The sequence below is a fragment of the Podarcis vaucheri genome (genome assembly GCF_965113315.1).
Source record: "Podarcis vaucheri genome assembly, chromosome: 3".
In the NCBI taxonomy this organism is placed as follows: Eukaryota; Metazoa; Chordata; class Lepidosauria; order Squamata; family Lacertidae; genus Podarcis; species Podarcis vaucheri.
The window spans coordinates 29,000,320-29,027,843 of NC_138761.1; the positions used below are offsets into that span (position 1 = coordinate 29,000,320).

Genomic DNA, 27,524 nt, shown 5'->3' on the forward strand with positions numbered 1-27,524 from the left:
ACAAGAATTTGCCTTTTCTGCAGTGGCTCCCCATTTGTGGAAAGCTCTCCCAAGGAGGTTCAGCTGGCACCTTTATGTGTCAGGTGAAAACGTTCCTCTTTAACCAGGACTTTGACTGACTGACATCTGATACCCCTTTAAAATGTGTTGTAGAAGGGAGAATGATTGGGTTGTTTTTGTTTTTATCATGTATTTTCTGTTTTTTATATTGTGATTTTATGTTGTGAACGGCCCCGAGATCTACAGGTATAGGGAGGTATACAAATTTAATAAATAAATGAATAAAATAATGTTCTTTATATCTACCTATTCAGCCTATTCAGCTGTTTACATCTCTCTCAAGATGAGTTGGTCATTTTAACAATTGTTTTGCTTTGCTTTTTATATATCTTATGCTTTATTGTATGTATACATGTTGTCATACACCACCTTGATATTTTATGTGTGTGGGAAGTATATTAAGAAGAAGAAGAAGAAGAGTTTGGATTTGATATCCCGCCTTTCACTCCCTTTAAGGAGTCTCAAAGCGGCTAACATTCTCCTTTCCCTTCCTCCCCCACAACAAACACTCTGTGAGGTGAGTGGGGCTGAGAGACTTCAAAGAAGTGTGACTGGCCCAAGGTCACCCAGTGGCTGCATGTGGAGGAGCGGAGACGCGAACCCGGTTCCCCAGATTACGAGACTACCGCTCTTAACCACTACATACATTTTCACTGATCTTCACTGTTCACTAACTCTATAATCAGTGATCATGGATCTATCTCTCTGTTCCAGCTGAATCAGGAGAGGCAGTTGAGGTGTTACGACTAGTGCTTAGAGGCAGTGATAGGTTGGATGTGGGCTCACTGTATTCTTAAAAATAAATAAATAAATAAATAATTTATTATTTATACCCTACCCATCTAGCTGGGTTTCCCCAGCCACTCAGGGCAGCTCCCAACAGAATATTAAAAACATGATAAAATATCGAACATTAAAAACTTCCCTGAATAGGGCTGCCTTCAGATGTCTTCTAAAAATCAGATAGTTATTTATTTCCTTGACATCTGAAGAGAGGGCGTTCCACAGGGCGGGTGCCACCATGGAGAAGGCCCTCTGCCTGGTTCCCTGAGACCTCACTTCTCACAGTGAGGGAACTGCCTGAAGGCCCTCAGAGGTGGACCTCAGTGTCCGGGCAGAAGAATGGACTGGCAATTTTGGATTATTGTACTGTGCTCTGTGTGTGGCCTCCCTTGAAGATGACTCAGAAACTTCAATTAGTCCAAAATGCAGGAGCCAGATTGCTGGCAGGGGGTCTGTTTTAAAACAGTTGCATTGGTTGTCAGATTGTTTATGGGTCCAAGTCAACGGGCTCACATTAGTGTTTAAAGCCCTGAACAACTCAGTCCCCAAACAACTGAAAGACTGCCTCCTTCCCTACAGGCCCTCTCAGGTACTAAGACTGGCAGAGGGGGCCCTCTTGGTTGTTCCACGGCCTCAGTAGAGGATGAAGGCCCAGGAAATGGTATTCTTTGTGGCAGCTCCTAAGTTGTGGAACTGTCTTCCTACAGAGGTGCATCCAGCACCTTCATTATACAGCTTTCAGCGAATGCTGAAGGTGCACCTCTTTACCCTGGTTTTTGACACCTGAGATGTATATTTTTAGGATCTTCATTTCTTTAATTTTATGTTGTTTTTTTAAACTTTTTAAAATACAGTGTGATATTGCGTTTTAATGTCAGTATTGTATTTTAATTGTTGTCTCTCACCCTGGGACCTTAGGGTGAAGGGTAGGCAGTGCCGGATATACGTATAAGCTAAACAAGCTATAGCTTAGGGCCCCACTCTCTTGGGCCACCCCCAAAAAAATTTGAGGGGGGAAAACTGGATGTACATTTCCAAAATATAAGATAAAAACCAATAAAATAAAACCTACATACAGCAACAGTGGCAAATGGCTTTAGATACCTTCTGGGTCCATAAATTACCATATACTGTAGCATATATTCAACACAAAAAACAGCGACAATTTGTTGTTGACAAAGGACAGCTGGACATATAAAGGGCTCCATTACCTTCAGTAGCTTGGGGCCTCATCAAACCTAAATCCGGCCCTGAGGGTAGGTAATAAATTACAATAAATAATTATAATTGTAATAATTGCTCTGACCCTATATGATCTATTAAGCCACTTGATGGAAAAGTGAACCTTTCAGCTGAGGTCCTGGAAATGTTTTTAATGCCGTAACCCACCCTGAGACCTTACGGTGAAGGGTAGGTAATGCGCAGCAGCAGCAACAGTAATAATAATAATAATAATAATAATAATAATAATAATAATCCAACATGGAGCTGCTGATGGGTAAAACTAGGAACAAGGCCTAGAGTACACACTCCCGACCTTTTCCACATGGACCACTGCACTGTGGCTTCCATATGAATTTGTATACTGTGTTTTGTTTTTTAAAAAAACCTATTGAAAAATGTGATGAGCAGAAATAACTGCAGATTGGAGCAGATCCAAAAACTGAAAGAGCTCTTGACTCTGCTGAGTTTTCAAGACACTCTATTTCTATACTTGTTCTTTTTTTGTATGCTAGGTTGCCTGCCATTATGTTTATGTAATTCTGACAGTGTTCTTAATGACACACTAACAGATTGTAAAACACGCTGCTGGCATTTACTTGTTTTTTATATTTTTAAAACAATGTCCTTCATGTAACAGTAGTTAAGCGCGGCAGAAGGACATCATTAGAGCCATGGTTAAACTGTAATTTACACCATTAGGAAGGCAGGAGCAATTTTTATTGCCTGGCAATTTTCTTGCTGAAATATTTGGACCATATGGCTCAATTTGTGTAATAACCTTAATTTCAGCACCCTTCAGGTCTGCATTCATCTCCTACGGAATGGTAAAATGCGGTTTAGCAGAAAAGGCAACTGTCTATACTTAGAGAGTTGAGATTAATAACATGTCACGTCCTGTTTTTGGTGAAGGAATTCGAACAGCCGCCAGATGGTATCTCTACAAATAACTGTCAGGGGTCTTGATCTAATCAATACAACGTATTAATACATCTCCCTTTGCTGTTCCTCGAGGGGCTGGTGCGCAACATCTGGAAAGATTGGGGGGACCGCCAAGTAGAAGGCTGATTCTTTTCAGAATCAAACTGAGCCCAATTAATTTTTCATGTATACTTGATAACTGTTTCATAATGAGCTATGTGTCTTGACGGATTTAGGGCTGGCAGTATGGGCAGCCTGTGCTTCCTATCCCCATTCAGTCCACTTACAGAAACCAACCCATTAATCAAGCTATCTGGCATAAAACTGAAATCTCAGCTCAGCAAGAGATCAATAACCATCCTTTAAAAAAGAAGAAGGAAAGGAAAAACACAACCAAACTCTAGTGGGCTTAGGTATCAGCCATGACTTTAGTAATTGCTCTAGCAAAAAAATAAAACAGAGCCATAATCACTGGAAAGGAATGTACACAGTAAAATTCATTCCCTGATCCCTGTCAAAAAACCTAAGTTTCAAGTTATAAAATATATAATGCAATGTGACTTTTTGGAGACATAGGGCACCTGGGTGATGTTCAATGAAATGATTCTAATTGCTATGGCTACCTTTTAAATAATCCAGATAATTTGCACAGCCATTCAACAAACAGGTATGACGACTGTCAAACACAAGAACAGCGCCCATGACAAAAAGCTAGAGGGGGAAGGGGTTGCTGCAAGGTGTTGGCTAGCTTGTAAGAAAAATTGCTTCTTGAGGGCTGGGAATCAAGATAGAAAAAATCTTTAAATAAAAAACAAGGTCCCTGAAAGAAAAGGACACTATCTTCTAAAGTGCTGTATCAACCACCTTTGGACGACTCCATAGAACTTCTCAGATTTGGTGTAATAAGAACCTGGTAGCAACCAATGGATAACAATAATACTTTTGGAGTTTTCACAATTGATTAGCCCTCCAAATACAGCCATATCTTGAAGCTCCCTGTTCCAGAAACTTTCTACCTGCAGGCATAGTCACCAGAGATGCATATAAGTCCCCTTTTGCCTACATTGCTCTATCAATTCAGGAATATATTTCTTTGCATGCGTGTTAGCTGCAGAGGCATTTGGGACCATCTATGTGACATGTTCACAGTATTATTCCAAATGTCTGCTAAGACATTTCATTATTACATTTACTGAATTTACTCACAAGCTTCCCTGGGGTTTGGGAGTTTCTTCCTCCATATCTTTTTATAATAAGAATAATATAATAATTTATTATTTATACCCCACCCATCTGGCTGGGTTTCCCCAGCCATCCTTTTCCCCAGACTAAGGATGGAATTCATTGAAAATCTTGTGGTTCTTATCCAAATAGATTCCCCCCCAATGCCCATGACCAATGTATCTAGTGAAGTGGCTTTTATAGAGGAAACTGAAAGACAACGGGGAGAGGAGAAAGAGGTGGGGCTACAGTAGCTCTCTATTTGCTCTGCTGAAACACCAGCAAATTTGACTTCACCTCGCCTTGAAATAGTTCCCAAACCAGCTGGCCATAACAAAAGTTCTGAAACCAAGAAATATTGCCTGAGTTTGCTTTTTTCCTCCTCCCTTATAGTCCATTTCCCTTTTCTGTCATGTCTGAGCCACCTGGTAGAGAAGTGAAATGGAAATACATTTATATTCTATATAATGAGTTGTTATGTTTTAAACAGATTGCTTTAAAAAACATTTGAACCTTTTTCTCTCCAAGTTATTTATCTCCTATCTAATGAGTGACTTCCCATTTACTTTCCTTCTTTCTTTGTTTCACTACCGATGTTTGACTTAAGCCACGCACAAGACCTCTGGGTCTTATTCTCTGACCTCCACACATTCATCTCTGCTAGTCGCATGGAGTCTACACACACATACCAGTTATATATAGGCTTCCTAAATCTCCACTGCCTTGTGTGATATCTTCAGGAGAAGGAGGAGTAAACCCTACACAAATCCGGACTGGAGTCCCTAAGATGGTTGGATGGTACCTCATAGCCTCCTTCTGGCAACTCCAGAAGGAAAGCTGGGGCCAAATGTATTGCTCTGATTTCCTTTGGACCACTCCATTGTCTTGAGAGAGAGAGACGGATGCCAACAAGTGTATGCACAATCTGAGACCTTCTATTTTGCAGGTTATCGTGGGCTCCATGTGAATGATATTAATAAATGGGTGGAGGTTAAGAGCTGGCCAGCAAGCACTATACTGATCAGCCACCCACACATGTTCATTTATATCCAAATACACACCTGAACAGAGCCATCCAGTTTCTTGACAGTCAATCATGAATAACCTGGAGAATGAATATATCTGCACAGTTTATGAATCCCTTTGATTGCAAGGCGTATTTTATACACTTCTATCAAGCTCTTATTATTAACAGATTAAGAGACAATGGTTTATTTTCCACTGAAGCCTCCTCAGTTCAAAGGTACAATAAAGTTAGGGTCAGCCATTCCTGACCAGCTCTATTTAGGAAGCAAATTTTGCATCTTGAAAGCTGAATTCAAATAACATGAATAATTTGAGTTGCCTGTGTTGGGTGTGGGTCATTTCACTAGGATTAGAAAGTAAATGTCTCTCTATTTGAGAGTTCACTGGTTGCTGCAACTTTAAAAACCCTCCACTGTTAGGCATAATTAAAACACTCTAACAGTTAGTTCAGTAATTTAAACACTGCAGTATTGTTGTAATATTTTTCTAGGCTTCAGGAGTTCACAACTGTTTGGCCCAATCCAATCTGGGAACACTGGAGAAGTTATCACCCATCAAGGTAATTACTTTCAAGTTGAAATAATTACTCCATCAATGTTAATGGTCTTTCAACTTCAATAAAGCACTCACCTGCCGATAATCACTGCTAACCTCTTGCTCTCATGCAATTCCCTCTCTATTTAGTGGGTTATATTGCAGCCGTTAGAGTGGTCACTTGTCCTGAACAGCTGCTGAATTTCACTTTGCTTGGCTGTGAACCATAAAAAAATTAGTCATCTGTGTATGGTTTCCTCATAACCCATAAGCCCTTGCAGAGCTAACGATGTGATCTTCTAGCTCCAATAGGGCATGTCTGGGGCAGCCATCTTGTTTCTGTTGGTGGCTACTCTCCATGCTAGCAAAAGCACAGCAGTTCAATTAACATTTGCCCCCTCATTGCCACTTGCAGCTTTTGGTCTTTGCTAAGTGGCACGTAGCCTGAACTGGTGGCATATGCAGCTCTCAGTATTCTGAATACTTACTTGCCATATAATTTCAGAAATCCAAATGTGTTTTAAGGTGACTGAAAAGATGGGTAGTGCAAAATATTGTTGCTTAGTGTGGAATACTTAATTTCCACTTCTCTTATCTTATTTGTAGTAAGACTGCTGCATAACTGCAGCAGCTGATGTATCTCTAATACACAAATTTGCTTTCTCTTCCCTCCTCATTCCTTTTTCCTTTTGCATCAGGTCTTTTTAGATTGTAAACTTGTGGGCAGGGACTCTCTATCTCAGCACAGCACTCAGATCATATTAGGTGCTTTGTAAGTGATTAGTGAATCAATGGTAGATTGCTGTGGGGCAGATGCTTCTCACTTCTAGGCACAGGAATATTACTCAGTCCCTACTTGAGAACTGATATGCCAAATTGCATTGCAGACATCAGAATCGTATGACTGTTCCAGGAAATTAGTAAGGTTTAACAAAAGAATAACTCAACTTTTTTCCAGGTAGGCTACAGCCCAGCAAGTTATCACTGTAGAGAAATATTGAGCACATTCGAGGACCACTGGATTTTATTTATTTGTTTGTTTATTTTACTCATCAGATTTGTTAGCCACTATATCTTGCCCATGGGAATCCAAAGCGACTTACAACTCTCTGCCATGAAAATCGACGGAATTTTAAGAAGTGTAACAGGCTGAATTGTGCCCAACATCATTAGCAGTCTTCCATATATGCCTTGTGAACTCTTATCCTGCAATGTAACATTTCATTACAGCCACTGTGAAGAAGTGTATGATTTTATGCGATGTATTTTGTTGTCAAATTGTTCCTTTTGCTTTAGAGCAGAGGTAATTAACCCCCAGCACAGGGGCATGATACATCCTCCCAAGCAACTTTTTCTGATCCCCCAAGACACCTACCACATGATTTCCATTTCAACATCCTAAAAGGGGGGTGGTGTCCCACCAAGCATGTATATGTATGGTACCTGGAAACCAACCAACCAGAGGAGCTTTGTTTATGCTTCTCGGCCTCCCCACCTAACAGCTGGTGTGCAAGGTAGTGAAGCTGCCACCGACATATCCTCCAGTCCCAGAGCTTCAATTCCATTTGTGGATATTTTTGGGATACAGTATGTTTTGTATGGATTGAAGAGGGAGTGTCAGAAGAGAGTTCAAACTCTCAATGTTTAGAGAGTGTTCCCCACTTTACACAATTTCACATATGCATATGGGGGCCTAGAACATAGCCCCCACATAAGTGGGGGACACACACCCATACACAGAGGATTGTGGGGTTCTCTGCCCAGTTTAGCACCCCAATGGGGATGCAAGTGGCCCCCTCCCTGCTCATCATATCAATAATTTGATGAGCCGGCAGGAGGAAAAAACCATACAGTGGTGCCTCGCAAGACGAAAAGAATCCGTTCCGCGAGTCTCTTCGTCTTGTGGTTTTTCGTCTTGTGAAGCAAGCCCATTAGCGGCTTAGCGGATCAGCTGATAAGCGGCTTAGCGGATCAGCTGATAAGCAGTTTAGCAGCTTAGCGGATCAGCTGATAAGCGGCTTAGCGGATCAGCTGATAAGCGGCTTAGTGGCTTGGGAAAAGGGGGGGAGGAAAAAAAACCCGCAGGAACTCGCAAGACATTTTCGTCTTGCGAAGCAAGCCCATAGGAAATTCGTTTTGCGAAGCACCTCCAAAACAGAAAACCCTTTCGTCTAGCGGGTTTTCCGTCTTGTGAGGCATTCGTCTTGTGGGGCACCACTGTATCTTCATATGTGTGCCTGATGTGTGTGTGTTTGCACACACTTATCTCCATGTATGTTGTATCCTCTATGTCTGTCTTTCTATGTGATATGCATGTGGGAGTGCCGACCTGTAGTGGTCAGCACTGTTTGCCTGACCTATCAATCTGGGACACCCCCCCATGCATTTGCACCACACCAAACTTGCCCCATTCCTTCTTCATAAGTTGCAGTGGCACTGGTGATGGGAGGGTCAGGCAAGTGCCTCCACTCCACTGGCCACTACTGGTGCCAACGATGAATGCAGCCCTTTGGCAAAAAAAAGGGAGACATTCATTTTAGAGCCTATTCATACCAGGAAGCTTAAAGGCCACAAGAGGCTCAAAGGTTCAGCCCATGAATGTTACATTTAAAGGGGAAGTGAAGCTCAGAAAGTAAAGGTGGGAAGGAGAAAGAGAAACCAAGTAATTTACAGGAAAGAGAAGCTCAAGCAGAACTCTGTTGCCCTTGTGATTCAGCAAAAGGTTGAGAGGTGGAGTGGAAATAAAGGGTGGGAGACATCTAATAAGCCTCACCGGCAGAAGCCCTACTCTACTCCTCCATGTGCCCTCTGCATCCCTGAAAGTGGCTTGGGGTGGAGTGGGGGAATCCCCACAACAGGGCAAATGGGGAGGAAAGGGGGATCATTCTGTCTGGCAAGCAGAGTGCAGCACTGAATTCCACCCAATGCACAGGCCACAGCCCCAATCCACTGCAGCCATTCTTTACATTTCTACTTGCTCATTTTCAGGCTTTTACTGTTATGCCACATAGTGTAGGCTTCTGTGGTCTATTTGGACATGCAGTATACATTGAATGCAACGCACACAAGAAGCAATGCTAAAACAAATTCCTTGGTTAGCAAAGGCTTTGTAAATAGGAATCTTCTCTCTCTCTCTCTCTACACACACACACACACACACACACACACACAGATCTTGAACTTTGGTAGCAATAGAAACATAAAGGACAGACCTCTTTGCTTGCTCGATACCGTAAGTCTTGCAAAGTAACGTGAAAGCTTGTGTGAGAGAATGACTAATGGCATATCCCATGAGAGAGCTCCAGTTGAGATGCTTTAGGAGATTAAATGCTTTAGCCTAGTACCCCCGTAAGCTATATTTTAAAGGGGCATAAGTTTAATCATTGGAAGCTAGTTCCTTCAATAAAATTAGATTTTAATTAAAACATCTCATTCACAAATTTGCAGTTAAGTGTTTGCCAGCAATTTCATGGGAAATTCTATTTCCACAGAGTAGCAATTTTCAAACATGATGTCTTTATTTTAGATTCCTGTGAAATTGAACACACACACACACACACACACACACACACACACAGGCATTATTCACATATCAGCCCAGTACTATTTATGTCAATAATTAGAGCTGAGATCAATTTTCATCTGATACAAAATTCAAGTTGAATTTGGAGGCACACCAGGAATTTTAAAGGATTCCAATGAGTTTTTATATAACTAGTAACGTATCTCATGTGATGAGGTGGAAATTTTGTTTTGGACAAAATTCAGTGCCAACAAATTGTGAAGGAAAAATATCCAGATAATTTCAGGGGAGTTAAAATAGTTTTGAGGTTGATACATTTGATAGCATTTTTAATTTCTCACCTTCCTAGTCATGGGATTTGATAGTAGTAAATGAAATACATATATATTAGTTGCAACCAATGGCAACTTCAGGACCACTGGGGGGAAAAATAGAAACTGTACAAAAAGAGTTTAGTTGTGTTTTTTTCATTATTCCAAGATGCACCTCATTCTTGAATGGACTCAGTCAGTTCCACGGTGTATGTGAGTTTCCCTGTCTCTTTTAATTCAGCAATTTAATTTAACTAAATGTGAAGTTTCAGAGAAGTTCCCTGAAACAGAAGCTTCAGAAAAATGACATTGTACAGAAAAAGTCACTGCTCCTATTATTATTTTCATCTGCTCCTACAGGAGGGTAGGCTACCCGCATAGGCTGAAGACCAATATGGACTGCATTTGCTACATTAGCACATCCTATCCCCAAATCCAGAGTTCCATTCAATGTGTCCTACACTGCACTTAGCGAAATAAAGCACAGCTTTAGTATAAAGCATTAATTTGCAATAAATTTGGTGGGCAGGGAAGCTGTCTTGCTCTGCAGAGACAAATGTTTAGCACAGTAACACACATTTTTTAAATGAAAAGTGAAAGAATTTTAAAATAAAAATAGAAAGATAGTAAAATGCATCAGTGCTATCTAAACCACACTTGATCTTTATGCATATATTTCTGACATATTTTTCGATTTCAGGTTTTGTAGGGTAATGTTTCTCCAGTGCCAAGAAAATACTAATTTAAAAGGCGTTAAAATGCCTTTGCTAAAGAAACATACTGTGGCAACATTATTTAAAAAGCCATTTTGGTACATTTTATTGCCCTCAATGCAACCATCTTGGATATTTTCTGTTGTTGTTGGCATGATGTGCAAGACAGTTCAATGCATGATTGGAGAGAGGAATTCCAAAACTCAACATCATGCTGAATGGTCCTTGAAAATGATTTTGAAAACAACTAGAAACTGTCCACTTGTCAGTTCTGGCCTTTAACCTTTAAAACATATGTGTTAAATTGTTGCAAGAGAGTTAAAGTGTCTGATCACTAGTGGGAAACAATAAATTTGCTTTGGGGAAAGTGTGCAATTCTAGATACTTCAGGTCCTAATATATTGTCCAGATGCAATACCGTGCAAGCATGGCCAAACCTGGCCCTCCATCTGTTTTGGGACTACAACTCCCATCATACACAGGACCAGTGGTCAGGGATGATGGAAATTGTATTTTTTTTTAAATAATATTTTTATTGTTTTTTTTTCCAGATAAAGATTGTTCAGCAAGTTATACAGAAAGCTTATACATTTACAGAAAGAAAAAGAAAAAAGAAAGAAAAGGAAAAGAAATTAGTTATTTCCATGCTTGTTCCAGTCCACTATCGAACTTCCCCACGTCTCCCCCGCATTGCATTCTTAACAAATAAAATTTCAACAAATTATATCCTTGTTTCATACGTTTCTTTCTTTTGCCTTAAAGCTTACTTTTTAGTTTAAATTACATATTGTCATATTACTTTAATCAGCCCATATAATTATCTTTCCAACCTTTAAACATTTATTCTTTTCATTAATTCATTATTTAATTTCATTGTCCTTCACTCTCATTGCTGGGAGCTGTTTTCTCCAAATCGTGCGAAATCTTATAATTCATATAATTTATAAAACTTTTGCAAATAGTCCTTAAATTTTTTCCACTCCTCCTCCATTGCTTCTTCTCCCAAGTCTCGGATCCGAGACTAGGGATGATGGAAATTGTAGTCCCAAAACAGCTGGAGGGCCAAGTATGGCCATGCCTGCTCTAGAGGGAAGCAAACATATATGCAGTCTTGCCATATAACTTGGCATGTACTTATTGAACAGCTGGAAGGCTATGAGTTGTACATAACATTTAAAAAAAATAAAAGAAATTCAGGCTCTTCCTCAATATTGACCACTTCTTATCCCTGTTAATCTACTCATGTTGAAAGTGAGCCAAGAAAAAAACAACAGCTCATATATTTCCTACAGAATATGGTATTCAGAAAATTTTAAGATAGAATATGATATTCTGTCGAAATAAATAAATTGTCTAGCAGCACCTTAGAGACTAAAACCAACTAAGTTTTATTTTTTTATTTATTTCAACTGCATCAGACCAACATGGCTACCTACCTGAATCTAGAATCATGGAAGGCACTACATTGAGCCGCATGAAATGGACATCCATCAACCTCAATCTGAAGAAGTGTGAATGCACACAAAAGCTTATACCCAGAACAAACTCAGTTGGTCTCTAAGGTGCTACTGGACTATTCATTCATTCATTCATTCATTCATTCATTTTGTCTGTGTATTTTGACGGCTACCTACCTGAATCTATGATATTCTGATCTGACATGAGTCTATATTGAGGTGAATTCTAGACTATATGACAGTCTCCATTATTATATGAGTTATATACAGTGGTACCTCAGGTTACATACGCTTCAGGTTAGATACGCTTCAGGTTACAGACTCCACTAACCCAGAAATAGTACCTCGGGTTAAGAACTTTACTTCAGGATGAGAACAGAAATCGGGCTCTGGTGGCACGGCGGCAGCAGGAGGCCCCATTAGCTAAAGTGGTACCTCAGGTTAAGAAGAGTTTCAGGTTAAGAATGGACCCCAGAACGAATTAAGTTCTTAACCCGAGGTAACACTGTATAATGTAATTAGAATATATGAAAGTCTCCATTATTCTGCGTTGGGGTAGAACCAAGACTAACAGGTCCCAGGGCTGGTATTTTCCATGCCATTACTTCAGATTAACACATAGTGGCAGCAGATAGGTGACTTTTTTGAGGCTGGCTTAAGTAGACATCATGCATCAGAAGAAGAAGAAGAAGAGTTTGGATTTGATATCCCGCCTTTCACTCCCCTTCAGGAGTCTCAAAGCGGCTAACATTCTCCTTTCCCTTCCTCCCCCACAACAAACACTCTGTGAGGTGAGTGGGGCTGAGAGACTTCAAAGAAGTGTGACTGGCCCAAGGTCACCCAGCAGCTGCATGTGGAGGAGCGGAGACTCAAACCCGGTTCCCCAGATTACAAGACTACCGTTCTTAACCACTACACCAAACTGATGGTAAATAACAACTGAGGCCTGCTTCCTGACATTATTTTTCTATTTGCATAAGAAGAGCCCTGCTCACTCAGACCAATGGCCCATCTCGTCCAGTATTCTGCTTTCACAGTGGCGAACCAGGTGCCTATGGGAAGCCCACCAGAAGAACCTGAGTCAACAGCACTCTCTCCACATGCTGTTCCCACAACCAGCATTCATAGGCCTACTGCCTCCAACCATGAGGGCAGAGCATAGCCATGATGGCTAGTAGCCACCCATAGCCTTATCCTCCATGAATCTGTCTAGCCCTCTTTCAAAGCCATCCATATTGGTGGCCATCACTACATCTTGTTAGAGCGAATTCCACAGTTCAACTCTGCACTGTGTGAAGAAGTACTTTATTTTGTCTGTCCTGAATCTTCCAAGATTCATTTACTTGTCCCTGAGTTGTAGTATTATGAGGTAGGGAGGAGGTAGGGAGGAGCAAAACTCCATTCACTTTCTCCACAACTTACATAATCTTACACAGTTCCGTTATATCCCTCCGTATCTTTTTCCTGAGGAAAAAAAGACCTGTAAGGCGCATACCCTTTTCTTAGGGAAGTTACTTCAACCCCTTGATCATTTTGGCTTCCGTTTTCAGAACCATTTCCAGTTCTATAGTATCTTTTTTTGAAGTAAGACATTTGTAACACAGTGCCAGTCCAACGCCTCCTTTGGCATTACGATTGCTGAAATAGCCAACTTACAGCAAAATCACAAGACTGTATCTTGTTCTTAGTTCTGCCATTTCTTCCATGCAGATGTTGTATCCATCTAATTAGAGGTTCCTGTATTTGTCAGGGTTTGCAACTTACAGTATGGGAGTGCCAGGTGCTACTGTTGGTAAAAGCGTTTTCTTTTTGTGGTGGTTGATTTATTTCTGATTCTGAAGAGTTATGAGGCAAATCTTCCTAATTACTAAACATAAATCATAGGAGTCAAGCTAATGCTAATTTTACTATCATGCTTAAACCAGCATTCACTTGGAATGGTTGAAAAAAATATATCTGATTTTGCTATGATTATATTTCATTTTGGACTTTTAAGTCTCCTATCCAAAGGGTATTTACTAGTAAGTTCAGTGGAACTTATGAGCCAACATGCAAGGGATTGTGATGGGAGGTTGTTCATGTGTAGATGTCCTCATTGTTGCATGTGAATCATCCATAATTAGCGTACATGGGCAACTAAGGATTGCACCATGTAAATATTTTAGGACTACAACACTTAATCTATTAATCAATTCATTTTTTATAAGACTAAAAAGGTGCTTCCAATTAATTGGGCAACACATTTAAATACAAATACTTTCAACGCACGAGAGGCAGGAAACTGGGGACAGCAAATGCCATTAAAAAAGAAAAATCCCTGGATTTTCTCCCATACAAGAGCTTTTTCTAAGATAGTGACCACTATGATGTATGTGCACATCAACGAAAAACAAAGTATCCTTGTTTGCTTCAGAACTATTGTTGTTATTCATATATACAAATAACTGATTAATCAACTATGACCAATGGTTTGTCTGACTAACCATAGTTTGTGTGATTTAATTTTTATGTGTTTTTCTTATAGAGAGATATTATTTTAAACCACTTTGATTTTTTTATGCTGTAGCATTATATAAATATCTTTTTTATAAACAAATAAGTAATGCAACCAGAAACATGCAAGCTTTCTTGAAATGGCCGACAGCCCTAATATGCACTTCTAAACCACAAATGAGGTCAGAAAAGGAAACTGCATGCGTTTCTAAAAATGACTCCTTCACGTTGGCTGATTATCTAACACTTACCGATACAGTTAATGCAGTAACAGCTGGCGTGTTAAATGTCGGGTCGCTCTGTCTCTCTTGATAGACGACACGATATTGAGAAATGGCACCGTTAGGAGAAGTGGGTTCGGTCCAATTTAGGAGCACAGAGTAAGCGCTTAAAGCTTGGCCCCAAGGAACATTCATGCCCCAAGGTGGGGCTTCTAGAGTTTGTGTTGAAGACCACAGACTATCCACAGAGCCCTTGGAATTCTGTGCCCTAATGCGGTATTCATACTCCGTGAACGGCTGAAGGACATCTGTAGCATCAATGAATTCTAAAGCACCTTCAGACCAGATGAATATAAGCAGTTCCTCTCGAGTACCCACTGGACGTCTGAAAGTCATACAAAAATCACCTGTAAATAACTTTTATAGCCACTAATAAATAAGAGGTCATTTGATGCTGAAGTACAAACTTCAAAATGACTATAGCCTAGTGTAGTTCAGTTTTTATCATTAACAATGCACATACTTATTACACCAAATCATTACCTGACGTGCCACTTGCAACAGCAAACATGGTGCATTTGCTGATGTGAAATCAGCTCAGGTGCTAGGCAGGTGTCATGATCACGCCCTATGAACAATGGACTTTTTCTTTCACAAGTACAAATCTTTACCTATTGTCAAATTTGTTTGTTTCAATACTGGTGGTTACCTGTAGCAACTGTTTTTAAAGTCATGACATATTTACAGGAAGCAGCGGTTTTTGTTTTGTGCTAAGTTGGTGGTAAAAGTTGACTTGGTTACTGTTTGACTTGGTACTGCATAAGAAAAAGCAGAGTATGTACATGGGCCAAGACATGCATGTAATAACACGAGTGCAATAAAGTGAAAGCACAGTATAAAATCATAGAACTGTAGAGTTGGAAGGGACCCCAGCAATGCAGGAATCTCAGCTAAAGGATTCACGTCAGATGGCCATCTATCTCTGCTTAAAAACCTCCAATGAGTTTACCACCTCCTGAGAGAGTCTGATCCACTGTTGAACAACTCCTTACTGTCAGAAAGTTCATCCAGGTGTTTAGTTGGAATCACCTTTCTTGTAACTTGAAGCCACTAGTTCGGGTCCTAGCCTCTGGAGCAGGAGAAAACAAGTTTGCTCCATCTTCCATGTGGCAGCCCTTTAGACATCTGAAGATGGCTGCCATATCTCTCCATCTCCTCTTTTCCAGGCTAAATATACACAACTCCCTCAGCTGTTCCTCATAAGGCTTGGTTTCAGAACCATGGTCATTTTGGCTGCTTTCATCTGCACATGTTCCAGCTTATTAATATTCTTCTTAAACTGTGTTGCCCAGAACTGGACACAGCACTCCCAGTGTGGTCTGACAAATGAGGAATAGAGTGAGACAATGACTTCCCATGATCAGGACACTATACTTCTGTTGATGCAACCTAGAATAGAATTGGTTTTCTTTTCTTTTCTTTTCTTTTCATTCTTTTGCTGTTGCATCACATTGTTGACTCATGTTAAGCTTGTGGTCTCAATCACAGTGGTTCAGGGTAGGGAGAAGTGTGTGGGAGGTGAGCTAAAGCAACCATCAATATGTCCCATGCTAGTTTTGTGCAAAAGTGCCAGAAGACTGATTGCCACGGAAGGGCCTTTTCTGGGCACCCTACCTCAGCCCAACTGACTGTTGGGGTAAGTGAGTTTAATGGAAGTTTGAGGAAAGAGCCTTGTAGAAATTTAACTGTTGCTACTAGGTTTCCAGATCCTGTACCTTTATCCAAAGATTGACATCATGATTTTATGCAAATCACTTGTATCACTAGGGACTAGTGGCTTTTTAATTTTTGGAAGGGAGGTAGAATTTTCAAGGTGCAATGGGCTTTATGGTAAAATGCACCATGTTTTATAGTGGTTAGAGTGTTGTACTAGGACCTGGGAGCATTCAAAGCCCCATTCAGTCCTAAAGCTTGGGGCCAGTCACCATCTCTCAGTCTAATGTACTTCACAGAGTTGTGATGATAAAATGGGGAAGAAGAGAACCATGTATGCCCCTGTGAGCTGCTTGGCAGAAATGTGGGACATAAATGTAAGAGTAAATATAATAAATTAATAAATTATTAGTTGCCAGGAAGCATCGGGCACACTTGTGCAGAGTTTTGTGCAGAGTTTTGCATTGAATGCCCTCCTATTGAGTTACAAAAATATGTCAATCACAAAAAAGTGAAAAATTATGATATTTTATGTGCAGCAATGCTCGGTGGTTTGCTTTGCACTGCATAGCTTCTCAATTAGCCACCATAGCTGTTTGTTGGGTTCACAAATTACTGTTTAGTAACGTGGAAAATCTGTGATAAACAGCTTCTCTCCCTGATAGATCAAATATGCCACCAACCGTGAGCTCTTCCACAAGCAAAGCCGAACAATGTAGTCTGGTTAAAGTGTTTAGATCTTATTACTGTTGAATATTTAATGAAAGAAACTTATGGTTAGGTAAATGGTTCCATCTGTAGTGCTAAAAGGAGAATATCCTCATGTATGAATAAACTCCGAGCAGAAGTGGCTGAACAGTCTCTAGTCATTTCAACAGCCTGAAGATTTAGAATTCAGCTGCTCATTTAAATGGAAGATTTTCTCCCACACAGAGAGAGAAGCACAAGAGAAAGATGCCCTTCTCAGGAACTGCTAACTGTCACTGAACCTACATATTATGGTTTGATGCCTTCACCCATTTAAAGGTGTTCAAAGAGTGATGTTTATCAGAGCAAACTTTATAGCCAAGAACATAGCTACGTAGTTTGAAGTGGAGACTTTAGTGGAGGGCAAACTGGGTAACTGACTAGGGCTCCTCACTTTAGGGCACCCTAAAATCTGCATACCACTTCATGCCTTCCTGCTGTACTCTGCAGTCCTCTTGCCATCCAGGGAACTTCATGCATTCAGTATCCAACTGAATTACTCCCCCACAACCTACTCAGTTATTATCATCAGAGTAAAGGAAAGCAAATCAAGTAAATACATTTACAAAAGGGCACTCTGCCTGTGGAGTAGTTTCCTCAAAGAGGCACTCTTTGCTCCTTCTTTATGGTCTTTTCAGAGCAAGGCAAAGGTCTTTTTTTAAATTTACTGAGGCCTCTTAAATAATTTGTGGTTCAAAAACCTGGATGCCCAATGTTTATTTGTGATTTATTGGTTTATCAGTTCTGTCAACTGGTTTGATTTCTTCCTATGCTAGAGGGGAATTTCTTTTTACTGCTTTTATTGTTTTATTATATTGCATCGTTACTGATATTTTTTTTTTTGTGTGTGTGTGTGTGTGTTTGTGTGTGCAGTGGCATAGAAACACAGAATAAATGAATAAATATTGCTATACCTCCCTCCCTCCAGTTTTGTTCTAAAAACGTATCTAACAAAGGTTTGGGGTTGGGTGAGGATAGCAGGAAGGTCAGCACAGAACTCCAAACCCTTGCAAATATATATCCTTCAGGCTTAATGAAAAGCTGCCTACCACTTGCAGGTTAAATAAATTTAGTTTGGTGTATATATGACAGCAAGGCAGAGGCAGCAAATGATGGAAAAGAAATTACATACCATAACATCCTCTAGAAATACTGCAGACTTCTTGCTATAACAGTCTAAGGCTATGTGTGGGTATCACATGCAAAAAAAAAAAAAAGGGGGGGGAGAACGCTGTGCTTATATCCCATTCCTGCCCTTACAAATTTCTGATTTTTTCCACAGCTATCTGAGAAAGATGTGATATTGTTGTTGTCTAAGCACATTTAAACTTCAGCTGAAATAACTGCCAAGTGATTCATGTCTATGTAGGTGAATATAACGATTGTATCTGGAGCCCCAGTGCGCCATTTTCATTTCACTTTAAATAAAAAACAAAATGTATCTATGTCAGTCAGTGCCCTTCTGCTGTACTCAGAGGTATCAAACAGGCTACAATTATGATTGTGAAGTGATTGTGTCACATTGGAGGAAGGTTTATTGCTTTCGAGTCTGCTAGGCAGTAACACATTCTGTTTCATATTACTCTTTATATCATTGTTTGGCTGTGACTAGAATAATCAAATGCCATCAAATGCTGTCAAATTCAATTTACAGTATTTTCCACTTTCTGCATTATATTTCCTGTTTTCCCTTTCTCTGGCTGCTGTGGAATTGCAGCTGTAATCATCAGCTTTATTTACAAAACCAGCAGAGTGAAGCCTTGTCTTGGACTATAAGAGATACTTTATTTCTCTTTATAGGTGTTTGATGTGTTTGGCCATACAATTAGCAGGTGAAAATATTCCAGGAGAAATATTCCAGAATTTTATAGACTCTTAGAAACCTTAAGGCACAGAATTGGCTGGCAAGCTCAATGAAAGATATGAATTTAGATCCACAGCTACCATTGGGAAAGAGCTCAGTGATAGGTCAAACCCCAGAGAGTTGCAGCCATTCAGTGTAGATCATACTGAACTGGATGGGCCAATCCAACTTTCTGTCTTTCTATGTTTCCTATCTATGATTTCTTGGTCTTTGGTTTCTTGACAACCTTAAGGTTGCCAGACCATAGGTAAAAAGTAAAGGACCCCTGGACGGTTAAGTCCAGTCAAAGGTGACTATGGGGTTGCGGCGCTCATCTCGCTTTCAGGCCAAGGGAGTCAACAGACAGATTTCTGGGCCATGTGGCTAGCATGACTAAACCACTTCTGGCACAATGGAACAGTGTGATGGAAACCAGAGCGCATGGAAACGACATTTACCTTCCCGCCGCAGCGGTACCTATTTATCTACTCACACTGGCGTGCTTTTGAACTGCTAGGTTGGCAGGAGCTGGGACAGAGCAATGGGAGCTCACCCCGTGGTGGGGATTCGAACTGCCGACCTTCTGATCAGCAAGCCCAAGAGGCTCAGGGGTTTAGACCACAGCGCCACCCATGGCCATAATATTGTAGTGACAGTAGAAATCACACTTAGCCCAATTCCTTCCCCACTCTAGCCTAAGGGGTGGGATACCCTTTTCCAGGCCAAAAACATTGGTATGGCTTTTTCCCATGCTACCCAACATACGCACTTGGGAAGATAATTTAAACACTATTGGACCTGAATAAAACTTCAAGGTGGGGGCTACTGTAGTTTCTATATTGAGCATCTGAGTAGGGTAAAAAATCAACAACAACCAAAGCTACCTGTAAACAAAGTAGTTTCTAATTATTCCATTGGGTTTTCTAGGTGGTGACCATTTCACCTCTATTGATGCCGATCCAGTGGCTGCAATGACAGGGGGACTCAAATCCTTAGGAGGTGCTTCAGCTGTCCTTGCATATGCCCGTTCACCAACTCCACAGCCAACTACAAGAAAACAAAAGCATCAATTAAGGACCATGTTTTGGACACTGGAACATGCTCTTCGGATTGACAAATGCCCAAGAAACAATATATCAAATATACCGTATTTTTTGCTCCATAAGACACACTTTTTTCCTGCTAAAAAGTAAGGGGAAATGTCTGTGCGTCTTATGAAACGAATGTGTGGTCGATCGCTGGCTCCCTTTCCGGCCCCGTCTCCTTGCCCAGGCCTCCATTGTTGAATGTTCTGGAGACAGAGGCCGTTTGTTTCCCCAGCGACATGTGACTGGCTGATTAGATTATCTCTCTGGAAACTGTAGACGCGGCTCCCTTTCCTTTCCTAAAGAAGCATCAGAACTTAGAGTTGAACCCCATAAAAACAGGATTTTTTCACTTTGCAAAGTAAGCTCAACAGCTTTGAGCCGATCCTCAACAAAGGGGCTTTTCCCCTTTGCAAAAGAAGCTGCACAACTGTGAGCTGATCCCCCCAAAAGCGTGGCTTTCCCCCTTTCCTCCTCTAAAATCTAGGTGCATCTTATGGTCAGGTGCGTCTTATGGAGCGAAAAAATACGGTGCATTTCCTTTCCATTCTTAAGCATTCTATTTGTTTTCTCCTTCAGTTGCTATCACCCAATAACCAAAGTTCTCTGGACGGTTTATAAAACCATAAAAATAGAACAATACATAATTTTAAACAGAACAATATAGCACAGTATAAAACCAGAATAAAACCAACATGGGGTAATGGCAATGTGAAAGATATAAGAACCACTAAAGCACATCTTAAAACCCTGGGATCAATTTAAAAGGTCACCACCTAACACAAGACCACAGTGTAGGTTCTAAACATTTCCCTATAGGGAGGATACTTCACAACTGGGGCGCCACCACTGAAATGGCTCTCAGTAGCTACAGGCATCATCAAATAAAGAACGGATTTGAGAACCAAACCATAGTTTTAGCAAGCTGGAAACAAGTACTGTTTTAATGTGTTCCCCACTTTCATGTGTTCCCTTTGCACACTGATCCTGGTTCACGTAAACTACAGTTTCCTGTTATGTTTGAGATAGGGAACTATGATTTACCATCATGTTTGTTGTCCAGGATATTAAACCACATTCAAAGCATGCTTTAAAGCCCTTAACAACTTGAGTACGAGTTTGCCTATGAGATCGCCTTACTCCACATGTGTCCACTCCACTGCTTCAATCGGCAGAATTGCCACTACTCCAGGTGCAACATAACACCCATTCCACATTTGTAAGAACTTGTTCATTTAGTGTGGCAGCACCTACACTTTGGAACTCCCTGACTATTGAGATCACGGAGGGGCCTTCACTGTACTCTTTTTGGCACCTGCAAAAAACATTCTTGTTTAAACAAGCCTACTTCCCAGCTGCTTAGAAAGTTGGGGTAATTTCAATCTCTTAATATTTTAACTTTTGCTTGTTTGTAAATAAGGTTGTGGGACATGGGTGGCGCTGTGGGTTAAACCACAGAGCCTAGGACTTGCCAATCAGAAGGTCGGCGGTTCGAATCCCCGCAACGGGGTGAGCTCCCGTTACTTGGTCCCTGCTCCTGCCAACCTAGCAGTTTGAAAGCACGTCAAAGTGCAAGTAGATAAATAGGTACCGCTCCGGTGGGAAGGTAAACAGCGTTTCCGTGCGCTGCTCTGGTTCGCCAGAAGCGGCTTTGTCATGCTGGCCACATGAACCAGAAGCTGTACGCCGGCTCCCTCATCCAATAAAGCAAGATGAGCGCCACAACCCCAGAGTCAGTCACGACTGGACCTAATGGTCAGGGGAGGGGTCCCTTTACCTTTTAAATAAGGTTGTAGACTTTTCTTGATTACATTGTTTTATCTTTTTGTAGACCGCTTTGAGGGTTATTTATTTATTTTACAATCAAGTGGTGTATGAATGCTATGAAATAAAGATATTGGATAGCAAAACTGACATTAAATCACAGTTTAATGGACAACAATAGCCAACTGTAGTTTAAGCTAACAAGGACTAGCATGTGAAGGCAGAAAGCAAGAGAAGGAAGGAGCACAGAGTCCCAAGGCTCACTCCCTGCTCACTGAATGATACAAAAAAGGCAAACAGTGCAGGGAGAATTCTTGAAATATTATTGATTTGGACCGTCATAAAAGTTTTTGAAAGATAGGATCAATCTTACAAGTCCCCAATACCCAGAAGCTTCAAGTTCAGTATCAACGGTTTCTGTAGACTTCCACCAGCGTAAGTGCTTTACCCATGCCAACAGATCCCTTTAGATAAGGTTTCATGCATTCCTTGTAATCCAAAATAACAGAGCAATAATCCTTCTGCTTTATATGAATAATAAAAAAGAGATAAATTGCTGATGTAACATCAATTGAGAATGGATTGTATCTGATGTGTACTTCTAGACAATTTTTTTTTAAAAAAAACCTACTTTATGCTTTTCATAATGCATTTCACAAAAAGGACTACCATTCCCCCAAATGCTAACGTTTTAAATTTTCTTTTAAAATATTCATGATATAATATGGAGAAATGTAAAATGCACCACTCAGTGTCAGGCTTTGCTTTTACTAGGTAAACATTTCACTTCAATTTTGAAATAAGATGTTATCTGTTTTGCTGAACAGAAGCTATTTTGCAAAACTGCACTGTCTGCTGATGACAAAAGAGAATTACTTAACATCTTACCATCCTGGCAGGCTTGTATCCTTATCTCGTATTGTGTGTACGGATCCAGACCATCCAAAAGAGCAAAGTTAGGCTGGCCGACTGGTATTACAAGTGGAGAGGTGCTGCCAGCATTTAGTAGTATGTTGTACTTCAAAGGCAAATTAGTCACAAATGATCCTGTTACAAAACAGACAACAGTTCATAGGATAATTGCTGTTTCACATACACAGTATTTATGATTTTGTGTTTCCTCGTAAAGAGGGGAACTCTGTGCCATGAAGCACTGGAATGATTAAGATTGTGTTTCTTGATAATGATACTTCATACATGAATAATAAACATACCTTATTCACACATGAATGCTCAGCATTTCAGTGGTCACAAGCATCAGGCAACAGAGACGAATCACCACAGACAGAATTTTTAATTTTCCCAATGCCAACTCAAGCATCATGATCAGCCATGGAGATATTTCACACATTTGGCTAAGAGTCAAAGATTTGCCATCAAAACCCTATTCAGATATTCAGACAGAGAGATGGAGTGGGATCACACACACTGGGCTCTTTCCATTGGAATTGGAAACCCTATTTTCCCAGGATTTCTGATCATCCAGAAATATCTCTATGAGTTTATAGTTGCATGAATGTGGTCTCTATGCAGACTTTCCATTGAACTGTGGAAGTTCAAAGTAGGATCAACACATGCCATTGTACCTCCACTGCTGCATGACTTCCCATCACTGGACATTGGTCATTGTAATCATTGGTCATAATGGGTGGGGCTGATGGGAGTCAGAGGCCCAACACCATCTTGGAGGGACACAGGTTGTCCACCACTGTCCTACAGCAGGCATGGCCAAACTTGGCCCTCCAGCTGTTTTGGGACTACAACTCCCATCATCCCCAGCTAACAGGACCAGTGGTCAGGGATGATGGGAATTGTATTCCCAAACAGCTGGAGAGCCAAGTTTGGCCATGCCTGTTCTACAGGATCCAACATTCAGTAGACTAGACTTTTCAGATTATACAAAACCAGAACAATGTAGTGAAAGGGTTTATGGGTAGAAGTGAAATACTTTACTCAGAAAATTTCACAAGCATAAGGTATGGAAGCATATTTAGGTTCATGTAGACTCATATAGCACAGTCTTACTTGTCCCACAAGTGGACTGAAGGGTGCCAAGAAGCTCTGTAAGAAACCATTACAGTGGTACCTTGGGTTACATACGCTTCAGGTTACATACGCTTCCGGTTACAGACTCCGCTAACCCAGAAATAGTACCTCAGGTTAAGAACTTTGCTTCAGAATGAGAACAGAAATCGTGCTCCGGCGGCGCAGCGGCAGCAGGAGGCCCCATTAGCTAAAGTGGTGCTTCAGGTTAAGAACAGTTTCAGGTTAAGAACAGACCTCCGGAACGAATTAAGGGCTTAACTCGAGGTACCACTGTATAGATTTTAAAAATAAAAACAGCCCAACTTGCCATGCGTCCGATTTTGCTGATTCAACAAAAATCCACCTGGACACAATTTTTCTGAGCAATTCCTGGACGTGTCCAGGAAAACCCGGATGTAGGGCAACCCTAACATAGCCTGGGTTTCCACGACATGCTGTCTTTCACACTTGTATCTTGCCCTATCTTCAAAATGCTCATGGAAGCAACACATGTCGGGCTTTCCCATTTTTATTCTTACCAAAACCTTGTACAATAGGTTGGACTGAAGGCACACATTAGGCCAGTGTTTCTCAAACTTGGGTAGGACCAGTGGTCAAGGATGATGGGAGCTGTAGTCTAACAAATTTGAGAAACACTGCATAAGGCATAATCACTGAGTGGGGATCCAGTACTCCATCCAATCAGGGACGGCATAAGAGATTTTGGCACCTGAGGCCGATCCTAAAACTTCACTTCTCTCCCTGCCAGGGAAGAAGGGGAGAGGGAAGATCTACATCAGGAACAGCAGCTGCCTCACCTTGTCTCATGGGAGCCTTGCATGGGTGTGTAATGTAGCTACACAAAAGAAACATGGAGAGAGGAGTGGAGCTTTGGTATTCTGTCCACTATATTATATTGATTCAAAAGTGGAAGGAACAACCTCACTAGGAAGCCAGAAAAAACAGCAGGTTCCAAAATGAGGGTGCCATTTTGCATGTTACCTAATTATACCATATTTTTTGCACCACAACACTCACCTTTTTCCTCCTAAAAAGTAAGGGGAAATGTCTGTGCATGTTATGGAGGGAATGCCTACGGGTGGCATGCCTACGGATTTTCCTCCTCTAAAAACTATGTGCGTGTTATGGTCGGGTGCGTGTTATAGAGCGAAAAATACGGTAAATGTTGGAGGGATGCCATCTGGACTTTTTATTCACATCTGAAATTGTATTAGATTGTTGCTAAGGACAGGCCAAAAACCCAAATAAATAAAGTTAAAAGTAAACAGACTGCTTTGATCAAGTCTTCTCAGGAAGAAAGCAAGAATATGTTACACAAATCATGTAAAAAATGCGTTGAAGAACAATGGGATTGTCAGTAGGATGCTTTGCCCTCTTTTTTCTGAGTAACATATTTCCCCCATCAGCTGATGCCTTTGAAAACAAGAAAGGCAAATGTTCATAGGAAATGGAAATGTGGCGGTCAGAAAAGTGCCTATGTCTTAAAATATCTGCGGCGAGTCTGAAACTACCACAGCATTGATGGTTTGATGAGTGAATGGAATGAAATGGGCAGATTTGCTAAAGTCAGCTGGGAAACCACACGACTTGGTTAGTTCCAGAGTTCATAAATTTATGTCAGAATAAAAAGAACAGTAAAAGCACAAGTGAACCAATTTACCCTAAGTGCAAATGGCAGTTTTGTTATTTGGTGTCAAAGTTACCGTGAGCACAATGACAACCTGCCATAACGCATTTTCGTGTTCACTAAAGAACAAGGATTTAGTTGGTTAATATTCCCAGCAATACTCCTTTTCATAATTTACAACAACTAGATGCTGATAGGTTATTTAACATTTATGAAGTTAAGATGTAATCAGAAAATCCTGATTATCTTTACAAATAAAAAAGTTAAATTATTCCACTTTTTTCTCTCCATGACTTCATTTCACAGCAGGTGCATATTTTGCAACAGGACAAGTCAATCAAACAACATCTTGGGCTTTCCTCTTCCCCCTTTTTTCTTTATATTTGGACAGTGGATAATGGACAATTCTGAAAAAAGCACCTTCAAATTCATTTCAAAACTAAGGAGTCTCATAAGAAAAATGTGTAAGAAAGTATGGTTTAAAAAGGTATTGTCCCCCCCCCCTGTATAGATTAAAAACACCATTGAAATCAACAGATTAAAAAAAAGCATCACATGTTCTTTGGCATATATCAAAATTCAAACCCAATAATGACCAGTGGTCTAATATTGTTTTTCCTATATCTTCAAGAGTTGGATTTCAGCTACATACCTTATGTATTTTATTAATATTCAATGTAAAGATTTCCTCTGATGTTTATTATTAAAAACACATCCATATTATCATAAAACAGTATATATGGCTCCATCATCATTTTTAAGGCTAAATATTCAGATTAATGGCACAATCTTATTTTCTATTAAAAGCTGCACAAATAAAATCATACTGAGGTGTACAGTGGATACTCGGGTTGCGAACGTGATCCATGTTGGAGGCATGTTCGCAAGCCACAGTGCCGCATCTGTGCGCACACAGGTTGCGATTTGGCGCTTCTGTGCATGCTCTGAAACCTGGAAGTAACCCATTCCGGTAACCCAAAAACGTGCAACCTGAAGTGTCTGTAACCCAGGGTATGACTGTATTTTACAGTGCACAATGTGGTTTTGCTAGTTGAGGCTAATGGGAGTTGCAGTTCAAAACAGCAGGAAGGCATCAAGTTGTTTGTTGAAGGCTGCCCTAGACCAAGTATTCCAAAAACTTCATCCGGTGGTTTCATGTAGGTGCTGAATAGTGTATGAGACACCCTGCATTTAAAAGGTCACTGTGTGGAGCACCGGCCATCCAACACCACCTTTTAAGACCTATCCTCCAGGTAAAACCAGGGCCACCATAAAAACCACCAAAGCCGCTAGGTCCCACCTGGATTCAGCACTCAAATTGTAACATAAACCCCTGAGCCATCCAAGAGAATTAACAGGGCCACACTCCTGTATATCTCTCGCCAGGATAACCAAGGCAGTTTCAGTTCCCAAACTATTATTCCAGTAGCAAAATCACGTTCAGAGAAATTATTGGCAATGCTTTACTTATATCAGAAAAAAAACTAAATGAGTGCATTCAAGGACACAATGGGCTGGATCCAAACTTATTCCCTGTCCATAATGACCCCAGCCACTGAAAAGAAGATCCGTAGTACCATATTGGTAAAACAAGGGCACCGACACCCAGTATCTCTTGCTCTTTCAGAAATTAAAGCCCTATTTTCCATAGTAAGTGAGGTGTGTCAAACACCTTTTTCTCCTTTAATTCATCAATTTAACCACTGCTTGGACATCTCGCCATTTAGCTTAGACAGGAGTTTTGAATTATGACATCTATAAAGTTATGGAATTTGGAGACATCACTGCTGTTGAAACATCATAATTAAAATAAAAGGAGACTCCATGGATAGGTAGCCCATAATTAATCCTGTGGGTGCTTATGTGATCCTAATTTATTATAGAAGACAAGGGGATCGAATGCCAGAATGCAGCCACTTTCCATAGACAGGAAGATACTGTGGCCAACTAGCCTCTCATCAAAACTTGATTAATAAAAAGCAATTTTATTCCTGGAGACAATATCAATTAAAATGACTGTCTCAATGGGAGAATCACTGCCAACCCTTATTATAAAGGTTGACCTTTGAATGTAAAAGGGAGAAATAGAGTATTTCAATATGATGTATTGAATGCATAACTGAAGATCCATTCATGGAAAAAGTAAAGTCTAAAGAAAAATAAAACTAAACCTACAAAACGGGGGGGGGGGGGACTTGCCAGTAATACATCATAG

The 27,524-nt window shown here is 40.5% G+C and overlaps 1 protein-coding gene and 1 long non-coding RNA gene across 8 annotated transcripts in view; one reads left to right on the forward strand and one right to left on the reverse strand.

The window, feature by feature from the left end:
• Window positions 1–27,524, reverse strand: part of USH2A (usherin) — a 432,976-nt gene that overhangs the window by 55,477 nt on the left and 349,975 nt on the right. For all 7 annotated transcript variants that reach the window (XR_014218160.1, XM_082217159.1, XM_082217162.1 and 4 more), the window contains 3 exons: window positions 22,525–22,683; window positions 19,672–19,834; window positions 14,515–14,869 (listed from right to left, as the gene is read on the reverse strand). Coding sequence is in view for 6 of the 7 variants with exons in the window: in XM_082217159.1 (XP_082073285.1) it covers window positions 14,515–14,869; window positions 19,672–19,834; window positions 22,525–22,683 (677 nt within the window). In the remaining variant the exon portion in view is untranslated. The remainder of the gene's footprint in view (window positions 1–14,514; window positions 14,870–19,671; window positions 19,835–22,524; window positions 22,684–27,524) is intronic.
• LOC309529818 lies at window positions 1,495–6,901 on the forward strand. The gene is made up of 3 exons (XR_014218489.1): window positions 1,495–1,597; window positions 5,723–5,791; window positions 6,823–6,901. It is a non-coding gene; the product is annotated as an uncharacterized lncRNA (long non-coding RNA).